Genomic DNA, 18,699 nt, shown 5'->3' on the forward strand with positions numbered 1-18,699 from the left:
TTGACAAAACTAAGGTTTCATATAATATTCATTTTGCAATAGAAATAACAATATTATGTGTACAGTTGATTAGGGAAATAATTATAAACTAGCAGGAAACCTACCATCATATCCTACTGACTCGATAACATGACTTAATGGCATATTTAGATGCTATAAACTAACTGAAATAGACAATGGTGTAACTTACATCACTCTCATCATCACCAGGAACGTGGGAAAGCTTTCTAACCAGACCATTATTGGGCGCGGGCTCTTCTTCTATTACTCTCCACCTGAAAAAAGGATTAAATATTATTTCCTACATAATGTGCTCAAGTCATGTACTGCAAATTCCCAAACTTGATAAAATAATGTATTTTATATTAATAGGGTATTCTTTATTCTCTAAAAATCTACAAATTTGGAATAACCAGTGACCGGTTTCATCACTTTTGCGATATCTTCGAGACTGGTGCAGTAAAACTCCAATCATCCGGATTAATAAGTGCCAGATGTTATCGGAATATGCAGAAATCTGGATAATTGGATTAACCATTAAATTAAGGCCATGTTTTGAAAAAAGAAATGCAAAATTTACTCTCGAGATCATTTTTTTATTACCTTTGAGATATGCCCGTATACTTCGCATACAATATCCTTTTTATACAGCGAATGAGGAAGGTCAGCTCTATGGGAAATTGGATATAAAAAATGTATGAAAAAAAAAAAATATATATTTTAATAAAAACGAACTACTTCGAATGACTTCACTAGTTCATATGAATCAACCAATGATAAGAGAGTTAAGAAAGATTTCCGGTAAACGAGATGTCCACGGACCTATCGGCAGAACTGACTGAAAAGAAGCGGAAGAGACGGCACATGCGGAGTAATTTCGGAAATACAAAACTTTAAAAATCATAGCGCCTAATACAATACATAAAAAAAAATTGGCTTAGTTTAATAGTGTATTACAAATAAAAATAAAAAAAACCACTGAACTTCCTCATTGAAATCACATCAAAAACTTGGACTCGTGAAAAAATCTCATTAGAGACTTGAGTTTGGATAAACAGAGTTCTACTGTGTCTTTATAATAAAATGAAATGTATTTATTCAAAAACAGTAAGCATATAGATTTCAAAATGGAGAACTAACATGTATTATCCCCATCAGTGTATCCATTACTTTTCAATTCCCAACTTATTAGATAGATGTGCTAATTGACAGTCACTAGGCTCACTGGGAAGGGACTAACGAGAACTTGAGCCACAACAAAATTTATTTAACTTTTTGCACATAATGCATATCTGTATATTGGCAGGCTTATTGTTATTATTTATTATATAACTAAGGCCATAGCCAATTTGTACAATATTAAAGTTAAATACAAAGTTATGATTAAACTCAATAAAAGTAATGTATAGTAAAAATGAATAAAAGATTTATAGTAAAACAATGAAATATAGAAGAAAAGTAGTAAATAAGAGATGCATTTTAGGTTTGTAAATCTTACAAAGGCACACATTATTATAGTCCTTAAAATATGGCTTGATTAGAATGACAGTTGTCAGCAAAAGTGACGACATAACTTTGTAGTAACGTCTAAGGAGTAATTTATATTGACACACGAAAAATCATTCGTATCTGGCATGTTTTTTATTTTTTGTTCAATGCTTGACATATAAATCAACATAATTACATAAAATCAGCTTTAAAACTAAAAAAAAAAAACTCAAATAAACCTAATTATTAACGACGTTCTTACAAGGTTAAATAAATAATTCATTTAATGTTGCTCATGAAAAAAGTATAAGATGTCTTATTTTTTGGTGAATAATTGTCTTAAACACACTATAACATAGGCTTGTTTTTGCGTTTTTATATCTATTTTTGGAAACAGATTTTCATGTTTGCATGAAAAACAGATAAAATCAATTTGATCGGTACATGGTCAGTGGTCAGTACTTTCCCATCACTAGTCACTTTAGTTTGGCAGCTGTCATTTTAATCAAGCTATATTTTAAGGACTATAGGCACACAAATTCAGCAAAAATAAAAATAAATAGACCTTGAAATGAGTATATTATACAAACAGACTAAATTATGTTTTTAAACTCATTAAAATAACATTATGTACATATTTACACAGTAAGAAATCCTTTAAATATTAATAATAATATTGATAAAATTCAATTTCATGTAAAAAGATCCTTCAGAAAAAATAATTCAATTCAATTGCTATTATATAATTTTGAATTCTATATCTTTACTGTTTTTGTAACAACACATTTAATTTTAGATAAATACATCAGTCGGGAAGATGTTGCGAAAGCGATGAAACCAGTCGCAACGCCAAATTTGTGGATTAAAGTATCACTAGTCTTTTATTTCTATAAAAAAATTACGACTAACTTCCACCAAGAATTTTCACTAACAAACTTATTCATTTAGAAGTAAGGTAGAATTTATATAAGATGTTAAAAATTCATACAAATATGTTGCGTACTGTGGAAAGGTATTTCCTTGTGAGAATAAGAATGAAAAAATATTATATGGAGACTTACTTGGGAGTTAAAATTTCTTTGTACTGTAATATTTCTAATTTGGTATTGGCAGCGATGCTGTGTGGGATCACAATGTTGTCTATATCATACGAGGAGTTTAATCTTGTCCGTTCCCTTTCTCTTATCCTGTATCTGTAACAAGGGAACACATTTCAACTGGCTGTTGACAGCGGCAATGTTGCAATCACGCACGGAGAATACGACATCTAAATGTGAAAACCATTTAACCATATTGATACCCTAGTTCTATAGGGAAATAATTCCAAATTGTAAGGATTTGAGTTAATGAAGCTAGAGTAGGTCAAATTTGACTTATTTTTGGTCTAAAATCCGATAATTCCTTAGTCAGTTCAATCATTTGACATGTTTCTCTATTGAACAATTTAGTCTCTTTCTCTGCACTAAAACCTTCAGGAATTCTGTAGAAACAAATCGATTGGATTATTAGTTCATTGAGTAAACGAATCAATACGTTTTTAACATGTTTGATTGTTTGACAAATCCAATTCTTTAAAATGTGTTTTCCTTTCTTTACTTCTTCTAGAATACCTTCTGAAGAGACTTTTTTTGAGGTTGTTAAAAAATTAATTTATCACCAACATCTAAAGTTGAGGTAAACAACTACAAACTATATTTTATTATATATTTATTATATATTTTATTATTACATAATTTTTGCAATTTTGAAAGTTTTTTTAAAATTTATTTATCTTCAGATAACATAGTCTTAAAAAAAACGTAACGTTATACTCAATGAATGATTACTATTTTCTTTAGGGTAAGGAAATTTCAACCCAAAGCTTCGAAAATTCTCAAACTCAACTTTTCTTTTTGGATTATTTTTTCTGAACACTTTAATCTGCATGTGGGTCCACATGGTTTCGTATTTTTAGCTTCTACGTCTGCATCAGAAGCATTGACATAACTTTTCCCTTGGTTAAATACTTTTTAAAAAATATTATTATATTTTAACAAAATTGTAGTTGAATATATTATTTATATTTTTTAAATCGCGGGTCAGTGTCAAATTCTCGAATCTCATCTGTTACACTCGTAAAAGGGATATCAAGTTGTGGTTTGAACCTCGGACATTCGATCTATGTGTCGGCAACCACAACCTGATACTAAACATGGATCCAAATCTCCAACAGTTACAGATATATGAATCCGATATTTAAGCAAAGCCCATAGTAAGTTTATGAAATGTTTTTATAAGAAAAAGTAAAACGAAAATTTCATCATTATTAAAATCAAATGAACACTCGAGGGCGTGGAAAAACAAAGACGGCATTATCCACATTTTCCTTTTTCAGTAATATGCAATAGATGTAATTTTAGTACTTTTTCTAGACTGCGGGGATAATTTATTATTTTAGTTGATATGTCACTTTCTGTGTATATATTTTATTGCGATTAATCGGCAAATTACTAACTTATTTCAAATTAATAGATGGTTTTTGGCTAGTTTTTTGGAGACCGGTGTTGTTGTTGCGGAACTAAATACATGGAGTAAAAATGTATGAGATACTGCCTCGCGATTCGTAGTCCGAAGCCTTTGCAGTTTTAAACAGTATTTTTGTTTCTCTATCCATCGCCATATATACCTCATCTCAGACCAACGTTGGATATTGCCGTCTTTGTTTAAACATGCCCCGCTTGCGAGTTGAATAATTAGCAAAACAGTAGAGTTTGTCACGGACCTGGCGATGCGTCGGTAGGAATAGAATAATGGGGTACCTGTGGTGGTCGTGGGAGTCGGGCTGTGGGCTGCTGCCCCCACTGGGGGGCTCGTCCTCCTGCAGCGAGCCGCGCCGCGCTCCCCCGCCCGGCGCCCCCCGCACCCTCCGCAGCCCTACACACACCCCACTCTCAATCCACCACTACCCGATGTCTAACTAAATAAACTATTTCATTTCTCAACACCATTCGGATGACAGTGCTTTCGAATTGACCGACCAACAAATGAGGGGGTTAAAAGCAAAAACACCACTGTCCACGATCACCGTTATTGGGAAAACCATTAAGTGTACGTGCAACAAGTGCGTAATTATACCACGCAAGAGTTGCACATTGAACTTAAAATTAATAGTATTTTCGCAACGAGTTTTGTTGGTATTCACAAAAACAGTGATCGTGGACAATAGCGTTTTTGCTTTTATCCCCCTCAAATAATTAACCGACTTTAAGGATGCATTTTGATTTTATGAACACTTCACGTTGTATTCTTTAATTTTTTTATAGGTATTTCTATTTTTATATTTTATTATTGATGCAAATTCATCGAACTCGATGACAAGAAACAACAACAAATGAAAACAGAAACTTTTATAACCTTATAAACACCATTTTAATCACTTTATTCATTTCGATTGCGAAGATACGTTTTTTTAAAGGAATAATCCGTTGAGCCTCTATTTCAGAAGGTTGTCAGCACATGGAAATCAGAAGATAAGATAAAATGGACCACAACACTTTGACCAACTGACAAAAATCTCTCGGGCAGGAATCGAACCCGCAACGCCAGTTTCACAGTTGGTCCTCGAACCAACTGCCCCACAACACCCGCCTTGAACTATTGTCTGTTAGTATATCCACGCACAAGCTGATACGTGTTTAGGATTTTTTCTCATTTTTTGTTATTTTTATTTATTATTTGTATAAAATAAGTAAGGCAATGTTTACCTAACACAGCTAATTCAAAAATTTTATGTGGTTTATTATTTGAAAATATATTTTTTAGGTTATTATTTTTTTTTAAAGTAATAATTTATATGTTATTTTTTTAAATGCTACATCAAAATTAGAGTATTCATTGCAAACATAATAAAAGTTATCAATTTATTTTCAATAGAAATACAAACAAAATTACACATTTGTTTTATTGTCAAATATGGCAGTAAACATAGGAAAGATTTATTTTTTTAAATCTATTATGAATGCATAAAATTCAATAATATTGTAAAAATATGGTTCATCACATGATATTAAACAACAACAAAAACACTTAATTCTGCTCAAATGTATTAAGTCAGTAATGCTTTTCTGAACATGAATTGATAAACCCGAAATCAACACTAAAAAATATTGGCGGTGTGCATAAAAATGTTTTAAAAATATATATATTTAAGACAGAAACAGAATAAAAACTAGGCTGATGGTGAAAGTCATTTGTAAATTAGTTTTCGTGTTGTACGTCAATTACTGATTAATAATCTGTACACTGTACAATTTCATAGTAAAATAATCAACATTTACAGATATTCAAACAATGACGGAAGAGTCCCTTTTTGGGAAGGAAATATGGAATTTTAGGTATTTATTAGACTTATGACCAGTAACTGGCTGGTTTAAGTGATCACTTTCTACAATAGGTAACATTCACCATCCTGCCTATGTTTCTTCACTCTTCCATAAGTTTTCTCCATATTTTAATCAATATTGATTGATAAACTCTAGTGGTTAAATCTAGTTATTGTTTTGGACATAATCTAAGTTAATAAAACAATCTAGTATGTTAGTAAAGATTGTTTATAGCAATTTAACACACGTGATACTGAAGATATTGCGGAAGAAATGAAACCAAATTCACAAAGTCATATGTGAAAATTCTTCTATTTCTATAATCAATTTAAATCTAGTTGTCAAAGAGAGCTTTGTCCACCTCGTGGTCTAGTGGTCAGTACACAGTACATAGGCCTACCATTCACGATGTCTCGGGTTCGATTCCTGACACGGTCAACGTCGACATCATCATCATTCCCTTCCCGCACCTAGTATGTAAGAAGGTAAGATGATCAGTCTTCTTACGCTTCAGGTACCAGTCCAGGGACTACGAACCACCCTTTTAAATCAATACTTCATATCAACCATGCCGGGAATCGAACCTGAGACCTGTTTCATGGTAGGAAAACGCCACGACCATTACACCACGGGGCCGACAAACTAGATCCAAATTGATTATAGAAATAGAAGACTTTAGTTGCATGACTTTGTGAATTTGGTTACATTTCTTCTGCAATATCTTCACAGTACCACCCATATTAAATTGTCATAAACAATTTTCACTAACATGCTAGATTGTTTTATTAACTTAAGATTATGTCCAAAACAATAACTAGATTAAACCACCATCAGTTTATCAATATTGATTAAATTATTTATTTAAAAAGGTGTTTATGCACTGCAAAATTTCATAGCCCCTGGACTGTACCTTCATATAAAAAAAATAATGGAGATACACTGTGATTAGTGTACCGATGGATAAAGAAACTACGGTGACAGTAAAGAGATGGACTTACTGTTGTATTTTCTTTTCTTGTGGTGCAATATCTTGGGCATCGAGTGATTGCCCTTGATGGAGTTGATGGGTAACATCTTGGCAGAGAGACCCCTTATGGACTTGACTGTCCCCCGCGAACTCTTCTGCTGCCACTGCGGATCCTTCATGATGGCGGAGTAGTGAATGCTTGACGACACATCTGCGAACAGACCCAACATTATTAAAAGGGAAATATCACTTTTTTTTAAAAATTTCAAAGTAATTAGGGTACATCAAATACTGTCGAGTAAAATAAATATTTTTTTACTATTTATTAGTGGCATAAAAAGTATTTTTAAATTCATAATTTTGCATTCCCGCAAAAACAGTCATTGCATTGTCGACGCCCCTAATATGTCACGATTCATGTTAATTTCGAACATTGTAACCGTTTATTTTTTTATAGAACATCGTCACGAATCTTGACATCACAATTATCAATGGCAAACATGCCTTATTTTTCTAGGGACATATTTTTTAATAACTTCTTTAAAGTTATGAATGTGCGAAAACATTTGTCCACAATTTCCATATTGATTTTGAAAATACAATTAATTTTTTAAAATCCATTTCATATATTTTTATTGGTATTCGTGGTATGTGATATTTCCTTATTCTCAGCTGCCAATTTGTTACATTGGGACACAACTCAGTTCTAAATATAATATAAAATATACGTATTCATTTAATTCATTCAATATTAATTTAACTCACGAAATACACAAATCTCTGAATGAATTTTATATCATCAAGTCAGGCCAAGTTTTCTGTAGCCATTTCCATGGTTACAAAATAATTCCATTCACTAAGTACATCAATGAATGTGGGGAACTTATCAAATGTTTTAACACATTACATAAAACTATTACAAACATTGATTGCAAATCATTTTGTGGAAATGAATAGCAATAAATTAAGTAATTACAAATTTGTGTAATAATCTGCAGAAGATCTGGGGTGGTATTCTGAACGCAAAAGCGCGCATAGAGAACCCATTTTTAACGCATATATAAGTACTAAATACACGCTAACAGAGCAATCTCTTCGCGCACTACACCGTTCAGAATACCAGCCCTGGACACTTTATGAATATTCCATCTTGTGTTATAAATATTCAAACTTTTTCATTATGTAGATTATAGGAATGATTCAATGGGTCATGCCAGAATTTATTATAATTTACTTTAAACTAAAAATGTATGTAAACTCTATTTTTTCTAGGCAAATTACTTAAGGGTAATAAAAAACAAAACAATTACAGTAAAACCGCGATATAACGAAATGCAATATAGCAAAAATGACGTATTTCGAAAAAAAAAACAATTTTTTTCCCTAAAACCAATTTTTCATACAAAAATGCATTTATATAACGAAATCCTGTTAATATGTCAAACAAAATCATTTTTGTCCCGTATGAAAAAATGCCAATACATTTACGTAAATTTATAAAGAAATAAAAGAAATGTAAAAGATGAAAATATTATTTTGCGCTTTCAAAGCCGCGCCGCCACTGTCTCTGCTGTATGCAAACGGTTTTATGGCCTTTGCGACGGCGCGCGGAGGTCTGTCGGCACCCAGAACTGTCAAAGTGCGTGTCCAGTGTGGTGCGTATGTATGTATGTAAGCGTGTGTGTGAAGGAAAACCTCCGAACCTCTCTGAATACTGCTGAGTATGTCTTGTTTTGTTTTTTAAAGCCCCGCAACATTTTTTTGCAACGGCGCATAACAATACATACCTAGTATCTTTTTTTTTTCCTTTATATGTGGGAATTCATTATTATGAATTTTTATCTTTTGGTCCCTTGGATTTCATTATATCGCGGTTCTACTGTACTTGCTAGAATAAACCCATCTGAAACATCTAGATGTAGGTTCTGCAGTTCAGATGATGAACCATCTATACACATTCTATGTGAATGTGATGCTTTATATCACAAAAGAAGGCGCATCCTCGGGCGTGGCACTGGTTAAACCTGAGGATGTTAGAGCGCTCGCCCCTACCTAATAGTCTGATACTTTAAGGATCTGGGCTCAGAGGGCGAGAACTAATTTACGGAGATCCGTCACAATAGATGTACACAGGTCGCAGCGACAACGGGAGCTTATATAGCACTGGCACCCACTCTTCAGAATAAGAATAATACCTCTATCAGTGGACAGCACGGTGTGGAAGGCGGGATCTACCAGGGCGATGCGTTCCCGTCGGGACAGGGTGGAGTTGGCGGGGAGGGGGTGCATGGGCATGGAGCGGCCCGTACACACAGCGCACCCACCCAGCGGCCACTGGCAAATACACCTGCAACATGCAATCACACGTTACACCTTCATTCACATAAAACCATTTAGAATGGACATAAATAACATCATTAAGATAAATATCTCAAATTTATTACATTATTAACTTTTAAGAGACTGCTAAAAAATCCCTCCGCAAAAGGTGGTGAAACTGTTACATCAAGCAAAAGATGAGATATTTTGAAATACAGGTATTTAAAAAACATAAATATCCTGTTTAATAATCTATTTATAATAATTTATTCATAAAAATAATCATATAATTTAGGCCTGGTTAGCGAAGTACGAATTCACTATTTTCAAAAAGAAGAAATATATTAATTCTTGTAATCTATGTAGACTCCATTTATTTATTTGTAGAATTTTATTTATTTCGAATACAAACAGATGTACATGTACAGGTTAATTTAATATAAATAAAAACTATAAAAAATGTATACATAGTAGGGCCTGACATCCAATTATATGTATTCACTAAATTATACTGCAATAAAGCGACGATGGTTTAAAGTTTAAACTATGTATATAAAGAATAAATATACTATATATTAAAATAAAAGAAATATGGACAAAACAAGGAGATAGCAGGAAGGAAAAGAAGGAAATTGATAAGGAGTGGTGAAGGATGATTGAAGGAAAGTAGGAGTGGAAAATTGCATTTGATTTAATAATTAAGAGCAAGAAAAGAGACAAAATGTCTATTCTCTGTTATTCTAAATCAAGCCTGTTAGTTCTCTTCTGTACCTATTATAAGAGTGTTATATATATCAAGACTATCAAAATTCTTGTTAAATGCTGCACATATACGAGGGATCGTAAAATGTGTCAGATGATTAGTTTTAATATTATGAATATAGAAAATATCACAGAGTCTAGTTGGTCCGGAGGGGACACGGTAAGCAAGTAGATGAATTAGTGGGGAATCAAATTAATTTTTTACAAATTTGTAAAGCAAGATCTGATCGAAAATATCTCTTCTGTGTGCTAATGAATTAAGGTAATCCACTGTACCCGTTCCAAATCTTTAAATATCATTGAACAAAGATGGTCTTTGCAGTTACCTATTTTAAATCTGAGTGACCTTCAGTTCTGTGGTGTGTGTACACAAATTTGTTTGCACTCAAGAAAAACATCTAGGACTGCTATTCCAAACGCTCTCTCGCGTGTTTACATACAAAATACGCAAGATAAAAGTGTTTTTGACGGCTGCGAGAGCGTTTGGAATAGCAGCCCTGGGCCACTTAGATGTTAATGAGTGGACAGCCAGTGCAAAATTATCATTATATTTAGTGGAAGATTTATTGTGACAAATCCTCGAATGCATACATATTCTATGTTAAGAATATAAATACACCGGAACCTATGTTTACATGGGGAATAAGTTTTCCACACAGTAATGGGTAAAAAAAATTACTTTACTGGATAGGTTTTCTTGTAATAATCAATTTGGTATTTTTAAAAATAAAAAATAAATTGATTACCATTTATTGAACCAAGTTTTTTTTTCTTAAATACAACATGACATCAAAATACTAGTGACCGACTGAAGTTTCAGTTTTGGGCAATTTTTGGCCAAAACCTCGGCTTAAGTCGGGATGTGCCGGATTACGTCGACGGTACTCAAGATAAAAAAATAGCACAACTAGAGATATTGGATAGTTGTCCATTCAAATAATTCATTATTGTATTGCCATTGTCTAACATAATGTTTATTAATTTAACTTAAGAATTGTCTTTTGTGCTTACCGTAACACTTTATTTATTATTTGCTTTACAGAATTTATTTCATAAGCTTATATCTTTGCATTTTTTGTTTATATGCTTACTGTTTTTTCTTGCATACCTTTGTTATTATTGTTTTTTTTTTTACTTTGTAAAACTTTTTATTATATCCTTTTTAACTAATTTCACATATTTTTTCTGTATATTCTGTGTTTATTATTTAGTATGTTAGCATGTATTTCATTTTTATTTTTTGTAAATGCCTTTTGGGCGTTAATGAACAAAATAAATAACATAAAAACTAGACTGATTTTGTGATTTGTTGACTATAGTTAGTAGTAAGATCTTTCTTGTTTATATTTTTGTAATTCCTTTATAGTTAATAAGTTAAAGTTCCTATAGCGTACATTGAGGAACTGTTTCCTACAAGTTATATGTATAACATCACAATGAACCAAAAAGCGCTAAAAACAAACAAATTTACTCATTAAATTTAACCTTTTATTTCACTGTGTATTTTATTTAACACATTTGAACAAACTCCTAATGTTAACAATAAAAATACCTGACTTTTGAGTATTTTGTAGTGACTTTTAAATTATTTAACTCATTCACCACGGCGCTCACATATGTCTGTGAGCGCAAAGGATAGCATATGTGAGTAGCTTATTGTCAAAAAGGTTCATAGCTTAAGTATTCATCAAGTATAGTCTATATATATTTATGATCACAACAAAATAAGTGTTTAAACTAATAAATAAAATATGTCAATTTTAAATGCGGGGAAAGGGTTAAATAAGTTTCGGTCGTAAGTGGAACAGAAGCTGAAATTCAGTTTTGGCTTAAAATCTCGTTTCAGTCAGTCACTAGTAAGAATACATGTTTTCTATCCAATTTTCCAAACTTTCTCATTTGAACACATTTGAAATGATGAAACCAGAATTCGGTCAATATGTATTTTAGGCATATTGAGGTCACCGGATTTTTTAGCATCTTGTGTAAGCAAACTATGGTAAAAAAAATCTTGGATAACATCGGCGGAAATCCATCACCACGAAAGACGAATTTGACCACTTTAGAAAGAGAAAAAACATTATAAGCAAGTTTTTCTTTTTGTTTTTACTAGCGATGTTTGAATATATCTACCGCTGAATGGCATATCCGATGGTGATGATTTAGGTGATGTTACATGTGCAGTGATGGATTGCCATCGACGATAAACAGATCTTCAGTTTATCTCCTGGCGCTAAAATTAGGTTTGTAAACTAAAATTCAGAGCCTATCAAAGATTCCTTCAAAATTTATAAAAAGTGACATTATGATGATTATTATGGATAATTTATACCGCGCCATTTTTATGAAAATCACCTCAAGCTTCGTATCATGTTGTACAATACAACAGATGGGCAATAACAGTTTGATTCTGTGCCGTCAACTAGGAAAAACGGTGGATTATAGCAGTTGCAGGATTATAGAGCGATGGAGTACTGTAGTGGTATTATTAAAGCGAACAAAGGAGCGGTGTAGTCTACCTGATGTCGGACGGGCGCGCGGCCTTGGCGGCGGCCGTGTGCAGGTTGTGCAGCTGCAGCAGCTTGCGGCGACGCGGCGCGGGGCGCAGGGGGCGCGTGCGCGCGGCGCCGGGCAGCGGACCGCTGTAGCCGTGCGGGGGCCCCTTGGCGGCGCGCACCTGGCGCAGCAGCTCCGCGTGCTGGCGGATGCGGTGCTCCAGCTCCTGCACCTGCGCCTGCAGCCAACCCCAGCGCGAGGCGATCCACGCCCGCTCGCCCGTCCACCTCCACAGGGCGCGCTTTCGCCTGCGAGCAAACAAACAATCTAATTTAAATTTATCGCAATGAAGAGGGAAAACTCTTTCGAGAAGGAAATATCAGAATGCATGGTAATAAATATCACGCCATGTGTAATGTTTTTTTGAGTTTAGTGTGAGATTTAATAGAATTTGGAATGTAGTATACTGTGCCAAAGTACCATAACTAAAAAGATTATTATAACCACATGCAGAGGGCATAGTGGCTCTCTGACATGATATTCTTCTATGATCTTTTATAATTCGTCAAGACTGGCATAATATCAAATGCGGTAGTCATAACATATGTATTAAGTGTCAAAATTAACAACTAAAGATATATTTAATAAATAATTGTCATTACTGAATGGATATTACTATTATTATTGAGTAAATTGTTTTATATGTAGTCAAAAACTTCAAAGTCAATTTGACAAATTTAGACTTTCGCGAGTCTGGATAGCGGAGGGGGGGGATGATATGTCCCAGTCAGAAAAAGCTCCCTCGACATATATGAAAAAATTAATGTTATGTCAATCGCATTGATAAATTCAATAATCGATCAGTGGAAATTCTGTCAATGGCAAGTAAAATTACTAACACTAAAAAAAAATATATGTGACTAACAGATTAAATATTTAATAAATATATTTTTTTTCATACTAAAACATTATAATAGTGCATAATTTTAAAGTAGATTGACTATGCAGAAAATAACATGTGAAGTATTTCACAAATAAATTATTAAATACATTAAAATAATTATTCCACATTAATTACAGCAAATGCACCAAATTACCATGAATTTCAATGAATAAACTTGGAATTATGTTAATAAAGTGGCCAATATAGATTTTTTTAAATTTTAAAGAGTGGTTGGATCAAAGTTACATGACAATGAATTCAGAAAAAACCCACAAAACCTTGTATTTACATTAAACAATAGAAATAGACCAAATCATATAGACCTAAAATCTCATGACAGAAACTGCAGGGACCAAACTGTCCTTCTCAATGTGTTACTCTGACCGAAAAATCTAAGACAAAATATCTGGGAATAATAATCGATCAAAATATTAAATGGAAAGTAAAAATAGATTAAGAAAATTACTCCCCATATTTTTAAAGCTTAGAGGTATCTCATTGATGGATCAATTGAACATAGTTATGCAGAAAGCAGCCAGCCATAGAAAAGTAAAACGGAGATAATAGCACCTTCGTGAAATTAGTAAATAATCAAATCTACACAACAGTTAGAATGTTTCTGACTTTAACAAATGATTAACAATGAATATTATTGTTATTTTTAATATTACAAACAGGAATCTAATTATGTATTTGACTAATTTTAATGATTTTTAAAGTACCGTAATTTTTTCTAGAGTTGGGTGTTTTCTGAAAATTCAGAAATGCCGTTTTTGTGATCAACATCATTTTCAGAAGGTGATCATTACAGTTTTTTGTATGAAAGCGGCCTGGCTGTTTAGCAAAACATAGAATTTACCTTACTGCACCTAATAACATCATATCTCATTTTTTCAAAATTGTCTCGAAACCGGTAGACATAAAAAAGTCGGTAAATGGTTAAATACAAATATTTAATAACATTTAGATTAAGAATAAATTCCTTCCTTTACATACATTAAACATTAACTTAACAAACATTAACTGTATTTTTGACAATCTGACTCTCCGAACCCGTGAAATTAAAAAATTCCCTTAATTTTCTGAACACACCTCGTATATGTATTGTATGTATTGTATGTATTGTATAAGTAGGTTATATATATATATATATATATATATATACAGTGAGCAACAATGAAAGGTCCGCACTTAAAATTTAATAATTATAATTTTTCCTGGAATTGACCATTAAACCCGGACACTTTCTAGACCTTTGTCTTGCAGTAACATACCTTTTACCCTCAATATCGTATTTAGTTTAATTAAAAACCTTTGATAGATAACATCTCTCCTTAAATATGTCCAGGCGCAAACAAATGTCGGTGGAAATTAAAAGCATTATATTGACTTTGATGAAACAAAACATTTCTGTGAAAAAGCTGCTGTGAGGCGATTTAAAAAAAAATATCATCAAACTGGTTACCTTACGAGGAAATCAGGCAGTGGAAGGAAGCGCAAGTTGTCTGATAGAGATGAGCGTGTAATAAAACGACTAGTTTTGAAAAATCGTTTCGTATCTGCATCAAACATATTCGCTGAACTGCAGGAAATATATTCCACGCAAGTGAGTGTTTGTACAGTTCAAAGAAAAATTCATGAAATGGGATTTAGTGCGTTAAGACCGGCAAAAAAGCCTCTTTTAACTAAAAAAAAAAAAAATTGAGAAAAACAGACTAGAGTGGGCCCTTGAGACGCAACTGGACTGTGAATGATTGGTGTAGGGTCGTGTTTTCATCTGAATTCATCTGAATCTAAATTCAATTTGATCGGGTCGGATGGAAAGACTACAATATGTTATGGAAAAGGTGAACGATATAGAGATGAATGCATCCTCCCAACTGTTAAACATTCTCCTTATGTGATGATATGGGGCTGCATCACAGCTTATGGAGTGGGTTCTATTGAGTTTGTTCAAGTTATAATGAACTCCGAAAAATACAAGGCAACTATAAAAAAAATGTTTTGCCAACGATCGAGGCTCTAACAGAGCATATTCCAGAAATAATATTTCAAGGCGATTCTGCACCTTGCCGTCGAGCGCGTGCTGTGAGTTGTATTATTTATTTCGCTTAGTTCTATTGCTATTTTTCTTTTACTAATTTTAATAATATTAGATTCTAATAAGATTTATTTTTTTCAGATCACTGATTATGAAGAATCTTTAGGGATTACGTCTCTTGCATGGCCCGGGAATATTCCCGATTTAAATTTGATCGAGAATCTATGGGCCATTATGAAGAGGAAAATAAAAATGAAACCTAGAAAAAATACTACTGATATAAAAGCTCTAATAATGGATATATGGGATAGTGAAATATCATTAAATTTATTAAAAAACTTATATTCATCCATGCCCAAAAGAATTTCAGCTTTTATAAAATACTGATTTATTTTATTTTATGTATCATATGCACAAATTATTAGTTTTAATCTTTTTTATATAATATTAAATCATTTAAAAAAAAAATATTGTTTAATTACTTTTTTCAGGTATAATACGAACTTGGAACATTTAGTGAAATCGTCAAATTCTTTTTGATGGTCAAATAGTGTTCCATTTAAATAAATAAAAAAAAAAAACAAAAAAGGATTATTTAGGTAAAACATGTACCTAGGTATAATTCAAAAATATTGTGTTACATTAAGAGTGCAAATCGAATTTTATAAGGTTTTTTGTGTGCGGACTTTTTTTTGACACTCACTGTATATATATGTATATGCCTGTGTAGCTTAATTTTTTTTTTTTTAAAGTGTTATATTTTTAAATGTTTGTTTACTTTTTATTTTTAATGGTTATACATTTTTGTTTCTATTTTATATTATTTTGTACACTTTCCAAACACAAGAGCCTGACTCTTTTTTGGCAAGTTCAACCTGAATTGATCTATTTTTTATTTCTTATACGTGGTCCCGTGGCTAGTGTTGCGGACTCACAGATCAGAGGTCCGAGGTTCGAGCCCCACTCTACCCCAACTTGATTTCCATTTTCTAATAGTGAGTTATTTACAAATCGCTGAAAATGGCCAGCAAAATTGAAATATTTCGGTAAATTATAAGAACGCTAATATTTCTTTAAAAAAAAAAAAAAGACACAATCAGGCATTTTCGTTTCGAATAAAATATCAAGCTCACTTTTATTTTTTTGGTTTTATTTTAGTAAACCGAATCTGTTTCTATGATTGCTTTAGTTAATAATATTTAACCTTAATAGGAAACGCGGTCTGACCTTTCTTCATACAAACGTATTCCCGTGTTTTCTCCCTGGATATGGCACTAGAGCAGTAATTAATAGAATCAAAAAATGTATTAAGGATAGTGATCTAAATGTTATGCAATTCCATTAAATCATTTAAAAATCTTTTTTAATTATTTATTTAAATGTATTTTTAAAATTTTATTTTTTTATCAACGTAAACTATATAAACAGGGTGTTCTTAAAACCCTGTCACATCCGAAACCACGATGATCAGTATGAGCAAGAAGACATATTTAAAAAAATATTTAGAACGCAGAATTTTTTAAAAAATAAAATATTGAAAAAAACAAATGGTTGCTTACTTCTGCAGGGGAGAAGCGAGGGGGGGTGACCATGTGGTTGATGATGTATCAGACTCCCCCCTCCCCTTCCGTCGCTTCAACCTTGCAGAAGTAAGCAACCATTTGTTTTTTTCAATATTTTATTTTTGTAAACTTTATTTGTTCTAAAAATTTATTTTGATGTGCCAATGTCTTCTTGCTCATACTGATCATCGTGGTTTCAGATGTGACAGGGTTTAAAGAACACCTGTATATATGTATGTATATTGTCTTTTGGGTTATAATTGTTTTTCTATTTCTTAAAAAATATTTTTGTTTGTGGGAAACATATTCGATAACCATATTTGCCGCAACAAATCAGTTTCTTAGAACAGACATTTGCCCATATAGGAACTGATTGCAACATTAGGCCTACTAATATTTCTGGCATGCCGACCCTTCATATACTGAGCCTACTCCCGGTACAAGAAAAAATTGACAGTGTTTTTGTGCCATTTTGTTAAATATGAAATGTATGTATAAATAAAAAAATATATTTTTACCATTGGTTTGTCCCTATTGTTCTGTTTTTTGACTATGGGAACTAGAACCATCCAAAAACCCGTAAAAACGCCCAGGGCCGCGATTATGATGGGAAACTAAGGACGTCATACCTTCACCATGACGGTATAGTTGAAGAAAAATTCTCTCGAGCGATTATGAAGATACACTACCGACCCCCAATAGATCGATATGTAACAAGGGGAAGCGTGCGTCGCGGTACACATATCTACGCATTAGTGAAATAGCTTAATTATGACGTCATAGTTGAAGATACCTTTTACCGGGCGTTTACGAAGATACACTACCGATCCCCCACCATCAAGTTTTGATGTAAGTATACTGTTTTGTTACCGACAGGTCTAGTACCCCTCGATACGCATAAAAGGGGACAAAAATGTTCCACCGAGCAATTTTTCCTTTAATTACGATTTATTTTAATTTTTAATTGTTCTGAGGTTGATACTTTTTTTTTTAAAGGCCTATTGAAAATATGAGAGAAATAAGTCAATTTTAAAGTCGAATTGAATTCTGACATAACTGTCAGTTTTGAAAATGAACGCCTAGATGCGTGGGCAGATTTCGCCATATTAACATACAAGAGCATCTAGGCGTAAAATGTTTCCACTATAAAAAATAAATTGAGTTGTTATATTTTTTCCATCTGTTTTACTATCTTCCTGAGTATACGTATCGAGATTTAGATGATAAAGGAGCCGGCTTTGTAATCGCTCGGTAGATAAATCCAGACGATCGATAAGCATACCGTCTTGGTAATCATCAAGTCATATAAAAATAATGTCCAAACGAGCATTTTTTGCTTGAATTGGAATTTATTGGAGTTTATAAACGTTTTGAAGTGGGCACTTTTTATCACATCAGCCTTTTAAAAATATAAGTGAGAAATAAAAAAAATTAATGAAGTAAGGATCTTTATATAATCACTTTGTAAAGCGCCCTTGAGGTATTATATTACGAAAATAGCGCTACATAAGTTATCCATAATTATTATTATAACGCGGACTAAATTTTCGGGGTCATTGATTGGTTGGATTCGATCGTATGACGTTGCGATGACAAGTCGGTAGAACATACCGAGGTAGATAAGAATAGTGCAGAAGTTAAGTGTACCGTTTCTATATGTACAGATGAAGATAGCGTTCATAATCGCGGCACAATTTTATCTAATGTCTTCGGGCGCACGGTATACAAATATGACTATTTTTGAAAAACATAAAACGTAC

At 32.7% G+C, this 18,699-nt stretch overlaps 1 protein-coding gene across 1 annotated transcript in view; it reads right to left on the reverse strand.

Moving 5' to 3' along the window:
- The window catches only part of nsl1 (non-specific lethal 1), a 40,313-nt gene that overhangs the window by 6,540 nt on the left and 15,074 nt on the right, over nt 1–18,699 (reverse strand). The window contains exons 2-7 of the mRNA XM_088232831.1: nt 12,417–12,701; nt 9,012–9,163; nt 6,848–7,027; nt 4,287–4,401; nt 2,550–2,681; nt 191–275 (exon numbers count right to left, since the gene is read on the reverse strand). Coding sequence (XP_088088957.1) covers nt 191–275; nt 2,550–2,681; nt 4,287–4,401; nt 6,848–7,027; nt 9,012–9,163; nt 12,417–12,701 — 949 coding nt within the window. The remainder of the gene's footprint in view (nt 1–190; nt 276–2,549; nt 2,682–4,286; nt 4,402–6,847; nt 7,028–9,011; nt 9,164–12,416; nt 12,702–18,699) is intronic.

Source organism: Micrasema longulum, unplaced genomic scaffold (assembly GCF_059751315.1).
Source record: "Micrasema longulum isolate JH-2025_06_02 unplaced genomic scaffold, ASM5975131v1 h1tg001026l, whole genome shotgun sequence".
NCBI classification, from domain to species: domain Eukaryota; kingdom Metazoa; phylum Arthropoda; class Insecta; order Trichoptera; family Brachycentridae; genus Micrasema; species Micrasema longulum.